The 16,642-nt window shown below is 59.5% G+C and overlaps 1 protein-coding gene across 10 annotated transcripts; it reads left to right on the top strand.

Annotated features, from left to right (window-relative positions):
- The first annotated feature begins 146 nt into the window (after positions 1 to 146).
- On the top strand, positions 147 to 16,218 carry PDLIM7 (PDZ and LIM domain 7). Of its 10 annotated transcripts, none has more exons than XR_004681137.1 (14): positions 147 to 240; positions 1,193 to 1,299; positions 4,920 to 5,071; positions 5,151 to 5,181; positions 5,655 to 5,773; positions 6,162 to 6,182; positions 6,424 to 6,560; positions 6,723 to 6,759; positions 7,725 to 7,795; positions 7,939 to 8,185; positions 9,154 to 9,334; positions 15,298 to 15,467; positions 15,566 to 15,681; positions 15,875 to 15,906. XR_004681137.1 is itself a non-coding variant. In XM_035015212.1 (14 exons), the coding sequence occupies exons 2-14, from the start codon at positions 1,204 to 1,206 to the stop codon at positions 15,959 to 15,961; spliced, it is 1,407 nt and encodes a 468-aa protein (XP_034871103.1). In that variant the 5' UTR covers positions 147 to 240; positions 1,193 to 1,203; the 3' UTR covers positions 15,962 to 16,218. The 10 variants fall into 10 exon arrangements, 9 of the variants coding, with proteins under 9 accessions (XP_034871103.1, XP_034871092.1, XP_034871138.1 ...); XM_035015212.1 differs by having other exon boundaries at positions 7,734 to 7,795; positions 15,347 to 15,467; positions 15,875 to 16,218; XM_035015201.1 differs by having other exon boundaries at positions 15,347 to 15,467; positions 15,875 to 16,215.
- The last annotated feature ends 424 nt before the right edge of the window (positions 16,219 to 16,642 follow it).

The following is a 16,642-nucleotide window of genomic DNA, read 5'->3' as shown; positions in this document are numbered from 1 at the left end:
GAGCTCCAAGCAAAACGGGACTTCGTGATTGGGCGGGGCGGAAGGATTGGGTAGGGCTTCCCAGTCGTAGAGAAGCCGCTCGCGGGCGTGACTTTCTCGGGGCGTGGCCTCTGGCTCCGCCCCCTTCCGCGGGCTCAAAGCGGACGGCGGCCGCGGGGGCGGGGTCAGAACACGGGTGGCCGATCCCAACGCGGCTCTGTGTGGCCAGCCACCGGGCAGCGCCTCGGCGGGGCCGAGCAGGTACTGGCGACCGCGCGGGGCGTCTCGGGCTGGGCCAGGCTGAGGGCAAGAGCCTGCTGGGTACCACGGAGGGCACCGGGGTCGGGGCCAGCGCTGCGCTTCCTCTTGCGAGTCTGGGCCCCTGCCTCCGCCCCCGCCCCCGCCTTCCTGCGGCGAAGCCGGCTGCGGCAGGGCCGATTGGCGCCTGCGCTGCTTCCTGCGCCCGGGACTCTGCCAATGCATGGGGCCCGGGCGGGGGACGGGGGAAACTGAGTCACGTCGGGATGGTACTAGGCCTGTGTGGGAGGCACCACCCCAGCTGGGCTCCAGAATGAATCCCCTACCTGGCCATGCTTCGGGGTCCAAGCCCTCACCGATTTCCATAGGGGCCATGGCCCCGCCCGGTCTCCCCCAGCGCCCAAAGGAGTCCTCATCAGCCTCCACCCGTCCGGGAATGGCTAGGACCCGCTCCAGCCGCCTCCCTTTCCACCCCTCCCCCTCGCGTCCCGAGCCCCCGTGTGCTCCCTCCGCTGGCTCCGCAGTGTCAGCTTACACGCCTTATATAGTCCGAGCAGGCTTCAGCGCGGCCTGCCTGTCGGGACCTGGGGGCGGGGGAGAGGAGCGCCGGCCCCTGACTCACCCGCGGTCTGTGGGAGGCTTAAGGCTGGCTTGGGGGGAGACCATGTCAAATTAGCCCTGCGGCCCATTTCTGAATGAAAAGAACCTCAAGATTAAATGAGGGGAACCCCTCATCATCCCAGTCCCTGGGGGAGGGGGTTTGCCCCTGCCTTTCCAGAATGAGGTCTGCTAGGCAGAAACCCAGGCACACCTGACAAGGTGCCCGTCTACGGGTGCCCTGGCTGTGTTTAGCGGCTTGCTCGTGCCTGCCTGGCACCAGTCCAAGGCTGGTGTCCGGAGCTGGGCCTGCGTGCACACCCACTATGCTGTCCACTCACCTTTTCTTTCCTCCCAGGAGCAGGCACCATGGAGTCCTTCAAGGTGGTGCTGGAGGGGCCCGCACCTTGGGGCTTTCGGCTACAGGGGGGCAAGGACTTCAATGTACCCCTCTCCATCTCCAGGGTGAGCCATCTTTGGGGGAGGGGCTCCCCCAGGAGTCTTTGGGTGTTCAGGTCTCTGGTGGGTAATGGGAGGAGTCTGAGCAGGAGTGAGCCAGGTTCAATAGAGCAGGAGGTATCTAGGTCCAGAGATGTGGTGGGCACTTGCCACAAAGACTCCCAACTAGGTGGGTACTGGGAGAGGAGCACCCACAGTTCCCCAGCACTGCCCTGTACTTTGATGCCATTCCACAAAGCTCCTGGGGCCACCTCTGAGGCCCCAGGGGGATGCCCATTCTGCAGGAGGGGAGCCTGAGGTCTCTGGGAAGTATCTAAGCTGCTTGAAGGAGCAATGCTTGGAGCCAAGCCCCAGCCAGGGCATTCTTGACTGCAGGATCTCACTTCAGCCTCATTGCCACCCAGGGAATAGCAATTGTCATCCTGTTTTTCCAGATGAGGGAACTCAGGGCTCGGAGAGGTAGAGGGGCCTTTACAGCGATTCCTTGGCAAAGCAGGGATTTGAATTCAGGCATTGGGATGGTCTGCAGTTTGGTGGGGAGTGGGGGCACTTTCCAGCCTCTGTGAGGTTTCTCCATCTTCATCCATTGGTCCTATTCAGGATGCAGTGGCCTCTGACCCAGAGCAGGGGTGTGGGTTGGGCCTCTAAGGTTCTAACTTCAGCTCCTGAAGGCCTGCTCTGGTAGGGGCGGAGCTGGGGGCTGGCTCCTCCCTGTGGCAGGGGGATTGCCTTATAAGCCCAAGAATGCAACCCCATGCTGGGATGGCCAGCTGGTGACTAGAGTCCACAGAGCCGAAAAAAGCTGGTTGAGGCCTGAACGCCTAAATGCCATTGGTGGGCCCCTCAGCTGGTGACCACGAGGACATGGCTCCAACTGTAGGGTCAGTTGTGGGACACAAAGAGGGTGCCCAGAGAGAATGAGGCCAGCCCTGGGACTGGTGTCTGTGGCCAGGGGGTCAGGAGGGGGCGGGGACTTCCTGCCCGCACATCCGCCTGTCCAGAGACGCCCACCCAGGCGCCCACCGGGCAGGCAGCTGTTGGCAGGAAGCCCAAAGCAAGCACAGGCTGGAGGGGGCCAGGTTGTCCAGGCACTGCCCAGCCTGAGAGGGGCCCCAAGGCCAAGTCTGTCTACAGGAGTTGGGCCTGGTGGACAGGGCGGGCGGTTGGTCACTGTTCTTTCCAGGGACCTTTCCATGGGGTTCCCCTGGAAACTGCCCTGCTAGCTGGGTAGCTTAGGTCCGCCTACTACACAAACCCACCCCTACAGTTGTCAAGCCTTGCTAGCCCTGAAAGTGTATTCTATGTTCCCCTCTCTGTGAAAGTGCTAGCCAATGTGGCTGGGAGCTGTAGGCCTTGGCTGGACTCTGAGACTCAGTTTCTTCATTGGAGGGGATGGGCAACATAATAGCCTGAGGGATGGACTTTAAGATGTGGCCTGTTGGGGGCACTCTGGGTCTGAGCTCCCTTGTCAGCAGCCCTCGCTGTGGGTGGGGCCACAGGCTGAGCCCAGCACTGGAGTTGGACCTAGGCCCTGGTGGGTGGGCGGGTGGGGTGGTCTTTTCTGAGTTGGGTCAGCCCCTCCCTCTCCCCTGACCCCAGGGAGGAGGGAGGGGCTAGGGCTGGCTGTGGGCCCAGGCCTGGGAGATGAGGTAATGTCTGAGACTTGGGGGTTGGGCTGCCTATTGGAGTCCTCAGGCTGACTCACCCCCACCCTATGCAGTGTCCAGCTCTCTAGCTTTTCCCCTTCTTGACTCCTCAGGCCTCCTTGCTTCTCTCTCCAGCCCCCCACCCCACATCCAGGGTTTTCTCCAGCTTCCCTCTCCACCTCTCTGACCATTCCTCTCTCCCTCTTGTGCTTCCTGACCTCCTTGCTCAGGAAAGGAAGTAGTCCCCAAATCCCCACCCCTCCCTGGGAGCCAGCTGCTCCTGCCCACCCCCAAGACCTCTACCTCAGGCTTAGCCCACACCTCCCAGGAGCCAGCTTGTGTGGGTAGGGAGTGGCTGGACCAGGTTTCCCTTCTACTGACTCACCATGACCTTGAGTAAGTCACTTCCTTTCAAGGGTGTCACTTCTGTATGCTCATTATAAGGGGTTGTTGGATTGAACTAAAAGCTAGAGAGGCGATCCAGGCCCCAGACCCAACCAGGGGTTTAGGGAGTTGTTCGAGGTAGGATGACCTCTGAGTTGGGTCCCAACACTCAGCAGAGGTAGCCTCGTGTAGTGGAGCCTTAGGGTCAGGGTCAGACCTGGCCTTGCCTCTTACCAGCTGAGCAGTTTGAGGCAAGTTACATAAACTCTTTTTTTCCCCGTATGTAAAATGCATATAATCTCAGACTCCACTCCGCAGGTTGTTGGAAGATTCAATATTAGCATGTGACAGTACTAGGTGCTCAGTAAATGTCAGCTGCTCTTCTTACCATGTAGCAGATGAAGAAGGAGGCACCCAGCTGTCCTGCCCTTCTAACCTCCCAAGCATGATATGGAGCCAGCTCTCCCTTCTTGCCCCAGGGCTGCATCTGGTGTCTCTGCCTTCTGGAGATCTCTCTAGAACCTCCCACCTCCCCTCTCCCTGCCCCAACTTCGTCTGTGCATCAGCCCACCTGAGGAGTCTCCTGAGGCCACGGGCAGCCAATACCTTGCAGTCCTACCCCCCAACCTCTGAATGTGAATTGGCCTTCCAGCACTTCCCCATGGAAGTGTACTTAATGCCGGGCCCCTTGCCAGATGCCCAGGCAGCTCTGTGGGCTTAGACCCACAACAGCTGTGTCACCCCTTTCTGAGGGGCTAGAGGGCTGGGAGCGCCCAGTGGGGTTTGTCAGGGTTACCTCTATCAGGGCTCTGGGAAGTACCCCACTGGGACTTTCAAAGGGCTGATGGCCCCTCCTAACCTTAAGGCCAAGTCCTGGTTCCTTCATGACAGTCTTAGTTCATGCTGGTGGTGACCATTACTGCCAGCCCACTATTACCCCTCATTTGCCACAGGAACCGGGGATTCCCAGGGCAGAGCCCAAAGGACTGGGGGAGAGGGTAATGTGGCAATTGAAGGCTTTGGGGTGACACTCATTTACAACCTCAGCTGATACCTCGGGCCCCCTTCAGTCACTTCACGGGGAACCTGGAGATGCCGGGGGCCTATTCCTGGCTCTCAGAGGGTCCTGGCAGATCCCTGTAGCTGGCCCCAGGACAGGGTGCTGGGAGTGTAAGAGGTCAGTAGGAGCACCTGGCGGTGTCCTGGAGGAAGTGGCCATAGGCAGAAGCCAGCGGTGGGTGAAACAGCCTGGGCAGGAGGCTGGCAGGGGGCTCAAAGGCTGTGGTTGGAGCTGAGAAGCTTGGGGCTTAACCGGCAGGTGGCTGCTTGGTGATGTCACAGCAGTTCTGCACCGTGGGGAGGGGGGTCATGGAGGTGAACAAATGACTAAATAAATAGGGTGATTCAGGTGTTTGTGAAGTTCAGGTGAACCCCACCCGCCCAGATTGTTTTAGTGTTCCACAGCTGCCCAGAAATACATTGAATGAAGAGGCCTCTGGGTTCGAAAAGTAGGGCAGCTTAAGCAGGGTTGACTAATGTTGGCCTCAGTTTGGTCTGCAGAGGCTTGGGCGGCCGTGACCTTCCATCTCTCCACAGCTCACTCCTGGAGGCAAAGCTGCACAGGCCGGTGTGGCTGTGGGTGACTGGGTGCTGAGCATCGATGGAGAGAATGCCGGGGGCCTCACTCACATTGAAGCCCAGAACAAGATTCGTGCCTGTGGGGAGCGCCTCAGCCTGGGTCTCAGCAGGTACAAGGGCGCTGGCCTGCCTGGTGGGTGGGGCACCCCCAGGCCTGGCCTGCTATTACCCCTTCTCCTTCTCCTCCAGGGCCCAGCCGGCTCAGAGCAAACCGCAGAAGGTAGGCCTAGGACATCTGAACGCGACATCTGGGCGGTGGGAGGGGTGGGACTAGACTGCTGAGCTGACTAGCCCTCCCCCGCAGCAAGGAGCCTTGATACCCCTATCCCTGGCCAGAAATAGAGGGTGGGCGCCAGAGCTGGGGGAGTCTGGGAAACTGGGAGTTGGGCTGGGAGCTGCCGCACGGTCTGGGCACCACGCATGTCTGCCTGTCTGTCTGCTGCCTTCCGCTGGCCTGTGCTACCAGCCGCGCTTGTCTGCCCTTTGGCCCGCGTGGGCTGAGATCATCCCTCCCACATGGGCCCCTTGAAACCTGAGTTCCCCCCCACCCCCCCACCCCCCCGCCCCATGCCTCCGGCCAGATGTGTGGGTGTGGGGCTGGAGCACCGCTGTCCTCTCCACGCCAGGGGGGCACCCCCCTCCGGCCCAGCGTCCCCGCCCCTGCCTGCCCTGCCCGGCTCTGTCTCCGCCCAGGCCCTGGCCCCCGCCGCGGACCCCCCGCGGTACACCTTTGCACCCAGCGCCTCCCTCAACAAGACGGCCCGGCCCTTCGGGGCACCCCTGCCCGCTGACAGCGCCCTGCAGCAGAATGGGTACGTCGGTCCTGCCCACCCACCGCCTGCGCCCACGCCATCTGTCTGAGGCCCCACGCCCCCGCAGCGCACTGCTGCTCAGTCTGCATTGCGCCCCAGCCTGGCTGGAACCGTGCGGCAGCGACCCCTGGCGGCCGGGGCGGGGCTGTGGGCACTGGGCCCCTCCGAGGGTGTGGCTCTTGCCCAGGCGCTGCGCTACCTGGGCGCTCTGAGCCAGGCAGCGCCCCCCAACTGGTGGCCCGGGGTTGGGGTGTGGTGTCGGGCGACTGAGCCCTAGATACTCAGTGCAGCCTTGCCTCTGGCTACTCTGACCCCTTGCCATTTTTCTTCTTCCTTGTGTCTGTCCCTTTGTCCCTTTATCTGTCCCATCTGTCTATTTCCTTCACAGGTGCAGACCCCTGACAAGTCAGTGAGCCCCCTCTGCCTGTCCCTTTCTTCCTTCTTTTTGGCATTCTGGGCGGTGGCCCCTCCCCACCCTAGCTGCCCTCCTTTCCTCTCACTTAGCTACCCTCCCCCCCACCACCCAGCAGGGCCCTGGCCTTGCCCTGCCCCACTCTCCCAGCACCATAACCCACATGCACCAATCCCGGGAGGGGCTGCCCCCACTGCCCACCCCCCGCATGAGGTTCTGAGCCACACCCTCCCCACAGACAGCCCCTCCGGCCGCTGGTCCCAGACGCCAGCAAGCAGCGGCTGATGGAGGACACGGAGGACTGGCGGCCTCGGCCCGGGACAGGCCAGTCCCGTTCCTTCCGCATCCTTGCCCACCTCACGGGCACCGAGTTCAGTAAGTGCCAGCCCAGGGCAGGGCGGACTCTCCTGCTGGCTCCCAGCCTGGGCCTGGGCTCTGCTGGGAGCCTGCTCTGGTGCCCTGTGACCTTCTGCCGGGGCTCAGGGCTGGGGTGGCCCTCGGTCTTCTCTTGGTCAATGCCTGCCTCTGCCCTCTCAGTGCAAGACCCGGATGAGGAGCACCTGAAGAAGTCAAGGTAAAAGGACGGGCCGTAGCCCCTCTTTCTCACCTCCTGCCTTGCCCATTCCAGCCACCGCCCTGTGTCTGCTCCTCAGGGTCCCTCGCCAGGGCTCTCCATTTTCCTTCCTTCTTTCCTTCCTTCCTCCCTTCCGTCCTCCCTCCCTTCCTCCCTTGCAACTCTCCTTCCTTCTACTTCCTCCTCCTTCTCTCTCTGCCCCCCAGGGAAAAGTATGTCCTGGAGCTGCAGAGCCCACGCTACACCCGCCTCCGGGACTGGCACCACCAGCGCTCTGCCCACGTGCTCAACGTGCAGTCGTAGCTCGGCCCTCGCCGGCCGGCTGCCCTCTCTGCCTCTCTCTTTCTGTTCCTCCCACCCAGGGCAACTCCCCCCACTTGGTCGCTGCAGCTTCCGCCTACCTCACCCCCTCCTTTCCTGCCCCTGGACTGAGCCTCCTGCTGGCCTGGCAGAGGGGCTGGCCCTGTCTGACACTGCCTTCCCTCTTTGCCCTGTGGTATTACTCTCTGCCAGGTCTGTGCTGGCTCAAGCATGGAAATAAACATTCTCAGCCCTGCTTCCTCTGCCTCTGCCTTCTATCTTTGTGGGCTTGGTTTGTGGTTTGGGTGTGGGGGTGTTAGATGGTTCAGACCCAGTGTGGGCCATGCCAGTCTGGGTCTCAATGAGGGCTGGTACCTGGCAAAGCGGGCCCTACCGTCAGAGCTAGATCTCTGGGATGAGGAAGCCCCGAGAACTGCCCCAGAAGGGAGAGAGTCCTGCTCCACCTCCCAGCCCTGTACAACAGACCTGCCAGCTGGAACCTGGCTAGGAGAAGCTGCTGCCCTACCCCTACCTACCCCTGTGGGACCTGGAGTCCAGCCCAGAAGCTCTCATGCACCCAGGCATCTCCCATGGGGACAGCAGGACCAAGGTTGGGGGGTGGGGCCACGCCAGGAGCCTCAACCATACAGGGCCTTGAATGGCAGATCTTGCAGCCAGGTGCCCAGGACAGAAGCCCCAGCCCCAGCCTCAGCTACACCCCAGGAACCCTGGCCTGGTGAGAGAGAGAGTGGGCTTGGGCCTGGGGAAGGGTGGGTAGCCTCCAGGGGCATGCCGGGGCGGGGGGTGCTCCAAGCTGCCCCAGGCTCAACCCCCTGACCTTTGGGGTCCTGGGCACCTCCCTGGAGCCACTTTCCTTAGCCCCGGCAGGCCCTACCACCCCGAGTCCCACTAGCCGCCCACCTTGGGCTGTGGACCCCGCATTTGCTGAGCGCTACGCCCCGGACAAGACGAGCACGGTGCTGACCCGGCACAGCCAGCCAGCCACACCCACGCCTCTGCAGAACCGCACCTCCATCGTGCAGGCGGCCGCTGGAGGGGCCACGGGAGCAGGCAGTGGCAACAATGGCAAGACTCCCGTGTGCCACCATTGCCACAAGGTCATCCGGTGGGTGGCCCTGTTCCTTTTCCTACTCTGGCCTTCCCCGTCCTAAAGCCTGGCCCAGGCATCTTTCCGACCTTTGCGCCCCTGACTGTCTCCCCACTCATCTAGCTGTCACTGTGGGAGGATGAGGATTCAGTTCCCAATAGCGGTGGGGGCAGGGACCTGGCCTAGGTCCTCCGATTCTGCATCCTGCATCCCTTCCCCCACCGCACCCCATGTCAGCCTCTATCAGCGTTTGCCCTGCTGACATGGAGGAAGTACCAACAACACACTCAAGCTGCACCCCTAGAAAGGCCACTCTCTGGGCAGGGAAGGGCCTGCCCCTCCCAGCCCCTCTGCTCTCCCTCCTGTTCACTTGGTCTCTGCCAAACCTCTGCTCTCAGGACAGACAGGCCCGAGGCCCCTCCCTCCCTGCCCTGTTCCCTGGGGCCCAGCAGGGTCACACAGCGCCCCCAGAGTCAGCGTGCTGGCTCCTTAGAACCTTGCTAGTTCTCAGCCCTGGTCCTGCGCTGCTCTTGACTCCTGTCAGCTCTTAGGCTCTGCGAAGAACCCCTTCAGACATTTATGTGGGACCTGCAGGCCCCTCCCCAGGCCAGATGGACCAGGCAAGTGGGACAAGGTGGGGACCAGGGTCGGCTCAGGTACCCACTGGTCTTCAGAGCCCGTGGGCACTCTGGGCCTCCTGCCCCCAGAGCCCCAGTTCCTCTGGTTTGTCTCACTGGGCCCAGGTCAGCAGCCCCCAGCCAGCGTAACCCTCTTCCTCCTCCCAGCACGGCCTGTCACAATTTCTTGTCGTCAGAGCAGTGCAGCTTCATCACTGTGTCATCACTCGGGTCACCTCCCAAGCCTGTTTCTCCTTTATCTGGACAACGGGGAGCATGAATTTCCCTTCCAGGCCTCAGAGTAGGTGACCACTAACGTTACACAGGACAGGCGTGCACTCCCTCTCACTGCCCTCGCCTCCCCCTCAGGGGCCGCTACCTGGTTGCGCTGGGCCATGCGTACCACCCCGAGGAATTTGTGTGCAGCCAGTGTGGGAAGGTCCTGGAAGAGGGCGGTTTCTTTGAGGAGAAGGGTGCCATCTTCTGCCCACCCTGCTATGATGTGCGCTATGCGCCCAGCTGTGCCAAGTGCAAGAAGAAGATCACAGGCGTGAGTGGGGCTGGTGGGGGGCGGGGGGAGGGCAGATCTGACCCCGTCGGCGTGGAAGAGTACTGCGGAGGAACTCTTAGGCCTGGGGGCGCTCCCCTCAGGAGTCCTGTGGATTCTTAGCATCTTAATAAACAGGATGCTATATTAGCCTCATTTTACATTAGCCAAGATCCTCTTCACCGATGACCAAAGTCCTGCTCAGAGGGGCTCAAGCAAGCAGGAGTGTTACAGGTTTCCCCAGCTCTCTGAAAGTAGAGCGTTCCTGTGAAAACTTTCACAAGCCAAAACGGCGTGGTGAAGAAGCAAGTACTGTTAATTTATGTGGAAGAAAATTTGAGCGTTCCCAGACCCAAAAAATAACCTCATGTAGGCTTTTCTGGTACCTTTGGACACATCTTGCTAGCAGATGCACAAAGTAAATCAAGATGAAGCGCAGATGCTCACAGACTCAGCTCAGAGCTGTGGCAGCCTGCTGCGGGGATGCGGCTCCGGATGCCGAGTGCGGCTCCCGGGGAAGGAGCCGGTGGGGCCCCGTCCTCGGGTAAGAGGTACGAGCCGCCTCTGTGACGGCTCGCTGCGGAGCAAACGCTGAACGCTCTTTTTCACTTTTTGCCTTTTTGGTAAAAGCGAAGCTCCTTTCAGTTAGAGGGTCCGTCGTAAAAGTGAAGTGGTATATTGTTAGCTTCTAAAAAGCAGGAGGTTTGTGCATTGGCTCAAACACTCAGAAAGCCCGAGGGGCACTAGCCTCAGGCCTAGTTGAGGGCGGGTCCTGGGGTCGTCAGGACTTCCCCCCCACTGGCCTCTGTTGTCGTCCTCTGTGTTGACTTCGTTCCCTGCATACTTTTACTTAGAAGCTGGCAAAGATGGTGCCACAGCAGCTCCAGGATTCCCTCTCCCCGGCTTAGTGCCACAAAGAGAATAGGAGCACCCCGGTGCCAGCGGACACGTCAGGGGTCCCAGTGCTGATGCTCATGGCAACAGCTGGGTCACATGCCCATCTCTGGCCTCGAGCTGCAGGACTCAGATTAGCCGGGCCTGGGGGACACCCGCCGGAGCAGGGGTCCGGCGGTCCCACCCGCAGCACAGACAGAGTGAGGGAGGGTCGGTTCCCTGAAGTAAAACAAGATGACGTTACCCAAAGAGGGAAGGCGCACGCGGATCCCAGTGGCTGCGTCAGTGGGGTTGCATTCAGCGGCCGTAATAAAACCTCACTACAGAGCTTTCAGCAGAAGGGGTTATTTACTTCCATCACAAGAATCCCAGGGCTGAAACAGCGCTCCAGGATGCCTTTAGGCTTTTCCTGCCTTTGGCTCTGAAATCCTTAGCATGTAGACCCTTGTCCCCAAGCCTCTCATACCATGCTTACCCGAGGACTACTCAAGCCCCAGGCCTTGTGTTCTTGTTGCAGGCGGGAAGGAGAGGGAAGGGCCAAATGGCCTTATTTTAACAAGGTTTTTGCTTTTGACTCTGGAAGAAAAACCAGGACCTTGCATCTTTATCTCAGTGTTTGGAATTGTTATCCTATGAGCACCTGGGCTGCAGGGGAAGTTGGCAAACCCAGTATGTTAGCCTTCATCTTCCGTGAGAAGGCAGAAGGGGGTCGTGACAGGCTTTGAGGAGGCTGACCCACTGGGTGTGCCACCTCCCGTGCACAAGAGGACAGACAGTTCACCGTGCCTGGAAGGCATAGGACTATGGAGTGCCAAAGCCAGAAGGCCAGACACAAATTTGTGATTCAAAAGCCTGTTCTTCCCACTGAGGCTAAAGACACAGCAGAGCCTGGCCATGTTTTCTGCAGGGTAACCCAGCTGCCAACAGGAGCCAGGCTTGGGGCTTGGCTCAGCATGTGATGAGCACAGAGTGATGGGCCATCTCCCTGCCCCCATTCATTCTTATTAAGTGTGGACAGTGTGCCAGGTAGTGTGCCCCTTGCTCGAGGACGCCTCATGAAGTAACAGGTTTGGGCCCTGCCCCTGGGAGCTCCTACTAGGCGGGGAGGACTCAGAGGGTGTCAGGGGGTCAAGGGCACAGCGGGAAGAAAAAGGGGCAGAACAGACAGGGTGAAAAGCTAATGGGGTTCCTGTCACACATGTATGGAAACTGAAGCCCGAGAGGGACAGAAACTGCCCAAAGGCTGCAAAGCATGAGAGCTAAGCTGGAGCGGTCCCAGGCACTGTTGACTCCCAGCTTGGGCTTTTCCCGACATTTCATGCTTCTTATGTCTGGATACAGAGGCAGAGCCACCAGATGTGGCCGGAGAGCTCTGTAGTGATGTTCCCATTAGTAAGGATTACCTTGCCCAAAAGCGGTAGAAAACTCAAAATAGTGGCAGCTTATTTTCCACCTAAGAAAGTGCAGGGGTGGGCAATCTGGGACTAATGGGCAGATCTAGGCTTCTGTATCTTGTTTCTCGGCCATTCTCAGGACAGGCTTACTTAACACTCTTAGTCTGAGATGAGCCTCGGCCAAAATTGCCACATTTCAGCCAGCAGGAAGCGGGAAGGGGAAGAAGGGATCGAAGGCCCATGGCAGCCATCTCGAGATGCCACCACCCAGCCCTTGGGCTTCCTTCCCATTGACCATATCTCAGTCACATGACCATGCTGAGCTGCAAGAGAGGCTGGGAAAGACAGTCTATTTGGGACAGCCATGTGCCCAGCAAAAAAAATGGGGATTCCATCAGTAGACAGGAAGGGGGAAATGGATATTATCACAGTCTTTGTCGTTGTAATGACAGTTTGTGTCGTGGAGCACTTACAGTGCGTGGGGCGTCCAGCTTCACAGTCCTACTATAGGAAGTCAGTGTAGTGATTCCCACTTTCTGGATGAGGGAATTTTGCCCCAGATCACAGTCCTTTCCCTGCCAGCCGGGGCCACACCCCACTGGGCTATTCTAAGAGAATGGGCTGGCTCCCAGGACCTGTCTTGAGCTGGGCATCACAAATCAAGGCCCCACTGTTGGATGACTGCTCTCTCTGCATTACGCTGCACTCTTGTCCTGCTGCATCCCTGTGCTGAGTGGACAGGGTTATCATCCAGGCCACAGATGAGGAGCCAAGCCTAACAGGGCCTGGCTGGCTCCCAGGTCCTGGAGTAAGCCTTGGGTGGCAAACCCTCTCCTGCCCCAGTCCAGGCTAATGTTTCACAGAGGCCCAGGAGCCCTTAGCTTCCCCTCTTGCAGGGACTCAGGGCCTGACAAACTCTAGGAAGCCCCCACCTCACCCTAAGGGAAAGGGCGGGGGGAGGCGTACCTCCCCAGCCTGCTAGGGGCTCCGTTCCTGTCTGCGCCCAGAGCTCAGAACTGTTCTTGCCCTGGGAGATCAGCATGGAGCATGGGGAGAGAAATGCAGGGCAATCAGTTTCCGTGGAGTTGGAGGGAAACTGCACAGCATGAGGGACACATTAGAGGGGACCTACCCAGGTTTGGGGGCCATCTGAAGCCCTATGCTCTTCAGGTTCACCTCTCACCACTTGCCCCTCTCCAGTGCTCCAGCTGTGTGACCCATTTCATTTTGCCAATGTGCTGTTTCCCTTACCACAGGGCCCTTGCACAGTCTGTGCTCTCTGCCAGGAATACTATTTGATCACCCTCTTTACCTTGTTCCTTCTCATCTGGGACTCCTATCATTTCCTCAGGAACACCTTCCCTCATACCACCCTTTCCACCAGACCAAGTCTCCCACAGTTTGCTCACTACTCCCCAGTCCTCTTGTCCCGTCTTCTCCCCAGGTGTGAACTCCATGGGCTGGGACCAGGGGCTGGTCTGCTTAGTATTGTGCTCCACATACAGAGGGTGATCAGTAAATGTTTGAAGGAATGGACAGAAGTGGCCTCTAAGCTGAACTTTAAAAATGAGTAGGAATTAGCTGAAGAAGGATCAGGAGAGAGCACTCCAAGCAGAAGGAATAGCTTGTGTCACAAGGTAACACCTGGGAAGGGTGTGAGGTGAGGCGGAAGAGGTGAGTGGGGGCCGTGTTAGGAGTTTGGAGCCAAGCTTCCTCTGGGCAGGGGGAGACAGCTGAAGAGGGGAACAGGCTGCTGGGGCCTGGGTCAGGGCAGTGGAGAGGGGAGAGGCAGACAGACTGAGGAAACTAGGGCATTAAAATAAATACTGGTAACTGGCTTCCAGGTTCTTCTGAAGACCAGCAGAAAGCTGCCTCCCTGCTCACACACACACACACACACACACACACAGGACCCCGCCCTGGGCTACCCTCGCTCTTGCCCAAGCCCCCTGTGCCACCAGCTCACAGCCAATTCCTTCCCCTGGAGCCTTTGTCTACTTCTTGAAAAGAGGCAGCACCAGGCAGTGGGAAGAGCCAGCTTTGGAGCTGCTAGACTTGGGCATGAAACCCATTTCTGCCATCTATTGTCTATGTGACCTGGTGCAGGTCACTTTCCCTGGGCCTCACTAAAATGGTGGCAGTCACTGCCTGGCCAGGGTGGTTGTGAGGTAGATGTGAGATGCGACAGAGAGGCAGAGAGCACTGATGGGCCATCTGAGAGCAGAGGCTGCCCACATGTCCTGCTTGGTCTACACTTGCATTTTAAATTAACGGGCAATATTTGAAGATCAGATTTCACTTTAACACCTAGATTTCAACCTGAGCCTTCCGGGCATTCCCGCACGAACTGCTCAGCACCGTCCCTACAGGTGCTCCCCAACAACACCTTGCCCTATGGAGTATTCTACTGGGCCCCAGCAGGCATGGGGTCTGGGACCCCCAGCTTCCAATGTGGGGCCATCCTTTCAGCCTGCAAGGCTGGGATTAGGTTCCAGGTTCACAAGGGAAGGAACCAGGTGTCAAGAGAAAGTAATGCCATTGGCCAAGTTACCCAGCTAAGAAGTAAGGTCTGGTTGGACCCACAGATCTGACCCGCCTCGAGGCCCCACACTGCCCTCTGCCTGCTCTAGATCTGAATACTGCTGGCCCTGGTTGACCCAATGGTCCCCGGGATTGTCAGCCCAGGCCCAGGGAGAGAACAGGCTCCCTGAGCCTCGGCTTCCTCCCCAGTCCATTGGAGCAGGTTAACTCACGAGCGCTTGTTGATGAGCACCTACAGGGACGGGCGCTGTCGCAGTACCGCGGTTACTAGGACAGTCCTGTCCCATTCCCTCCCGGACCTTACATTTGAGCAGGAAGAAGAGAGGAGAGGAAATGCTAAGCAATAGATACAATAAGTAAGTCACCTGGTACTGCGTTAGTACAAGCTGGTGAGGGATGAGAACAGAGTTAAAGGTATTGGGAACGTGGCATTGGAAGAGCAGATTGGAAGTCTTAACTGGTGTTGTCAGAACAGGCCTCTGGAGAAGGGGACACTGGAGCAGAAACGGGAAGGCAGTGAGGGGTGAGACTTGGGACATAGCTGGCAGAGAGGACAGCCGGTGTGAACCCCAAGACTGGCATTCCTGGGGCGTCAGCCATGGGCAAGAGACCACGTGGCGAGAGCAGAGGGTGCAGAGGCCAGAGGGAAATGCAGCGCAGGCAGGGATTCAAGCAGAGGGGAATGTGGACTCGCTCAGCTTGACGTCAGTCTGTAGGGCAGAAGGAGGAGCTCAGAGGTGAATTTTGGGCCGTCCCTCAGGCCAGGGATGCCAGAGGCTCACATCCCGCATCAGGGAGGCAGTGAGAAGTGGTCAGGATCTGGATGCACCTTGAAGACGGACCCAACAGGGGTTCCTGGCAGACTTGATGTGGTGCATGAGAGAAAGAGGGGCATCTCAGCTGAGCAGATTGGAAGGACGGAGTTGCCGTCAACTGAGCTAGGGACAGCTGTGGGAGAGGCGTGTTTGGGGTACAGAGGTGAGGCGCCGAGCTCTGGACGGGGCAAATCTGAAAGGCATAGTGGCCATCCACGGGGAGACCTCAGGGCCGGAAGTAGAATGGGAATGGTGGGTGTGCAGATGGAACATTTACCCTGGGAAGGAAGAGGGCCCACGGCCAGCCTTCCTATGTCCCCAGCTCTGGAGAGGAGGGGCCAAGCTGCCTGGTGACTGTAGCGTCCTCCTAGGAGATCATGCATGCCCTAAAGATGACCTGGCATGTGCACTGCTTCACCTGCGCGGCCTGCAAGACGCCCATTCGGAACAGGGCCTTCTACATGGAGGAAGGCGCACCCTACTGCGAGCGAGGTAGGTGGCCCCCCGGGGGTGGAGGGGGCACAGGTAAGGGGTGGGGTGTGCGGCAGGTGAGAACCCAGGGCCCCCTTCCTCTCTGCCTCCACCCTCAGACTATGAGAAGATGTTTGGCACGAAATGCCGGGGCTGTGACTTCAAGATCGACGCGGGGGACCGCTTCCTGGAGGCACTGGGCTTCAGCTGGCATGACACTTGCTTTGTGTGTGCGGTGAGTTCCACCCCTCCACCACCCCCCCACCCCACCCCCCGCCGCCTTGGACTCGGGTCCCCCTCCCCGGCCCCACCCAGGGTTCTTCACCAGCCTCCCTTCCACTCCCTGCTTCTGGAATTCATGAGAGGTTGGGAAGGGGACTCTTCCTACCACCCCCAACCCCGTGTGGCTTGAGCCTGGCTGTCCTCAGATATGCCAGATCAACCTGGAAGGAAAGACTTTCTACTCCAAAAAGGACAAGCCCCTCTGCAAGAGCCACGCCTTCTCCCACGTGTGAGCGCCTCCCACCCACGGCCACCTCATCCAGCCCAGCCCGAGGGAGCTCCAGTTCCAGGGCATCGCCCCAGATTTCTGGATAGGGCTGGCGGAGGTCACCCCAACCCCAACTCCTGGCCTGAGCCTAGGGTTCCCTGGGCCCTGCCCTCTCCCCTTCATTTCCCCGCACTCCCTCCACCTCCATCACACACTGGTGCTGGCCACACCAGCCCCTGTTCACATCCAGTGCCACAATAAACCTGTATCCAGCCGTGTCCTGCATGTGTTTCTGCCTGTGCATTAGGGAGGCTGGGATTTGAGGCCCATGGCAGGGTGGAGATTAAGATGGTTTTCCCAGGGCTGGCTGTCCTGGTCATCCTTGCGATGGGGACTTAGACAGCTCATGGTCAGCAGGAGAAGGTCAAGGGGGATCCCATGTGCTAGGCCCCAGCACCCACGGGAGGGCTGCCTGATCGGGACTGACTTGGGGGTCAGAGAAGAGGAGCTGGTACATCTGCAGAGATGGGAGGTGGAAAACAGCGACAGCCAGAGTGAAGGCCCAGGGGTGCCAGCCGAATGCCACAGCAGAGGGTGGGGCTGGAGAACACAGCCCCCGGGGCCTGGGAGGCCAGGCCAAGGAGCTGGGAGTGCGTCGTGAGGGCGAGGTGGGGGTGTCAGGGCACAGAAGAGCATGAAATAGTGA

This window comes from Mirounga leonina, unplaced genomic scaffold (assembly GCF_011800145.1).
Source record: "Mirounga leonina isolate KUSES-001 unplaced genomic scaffold, KU_Mleo_1.0 Mir_104, whole genome shotgun sequence".
NCBI classification, from domain to species: Eukaryota; Metazoa; Chordata; class Mammalia; order Carnivora; family Phocidae; genus Mirounga; species Mirounga leonina.
The sequence above is the reverse complement of the archived record's forward strand: the minus strand, read 5'-3'. Positions and strand labels throughout refer to the sequence as shown.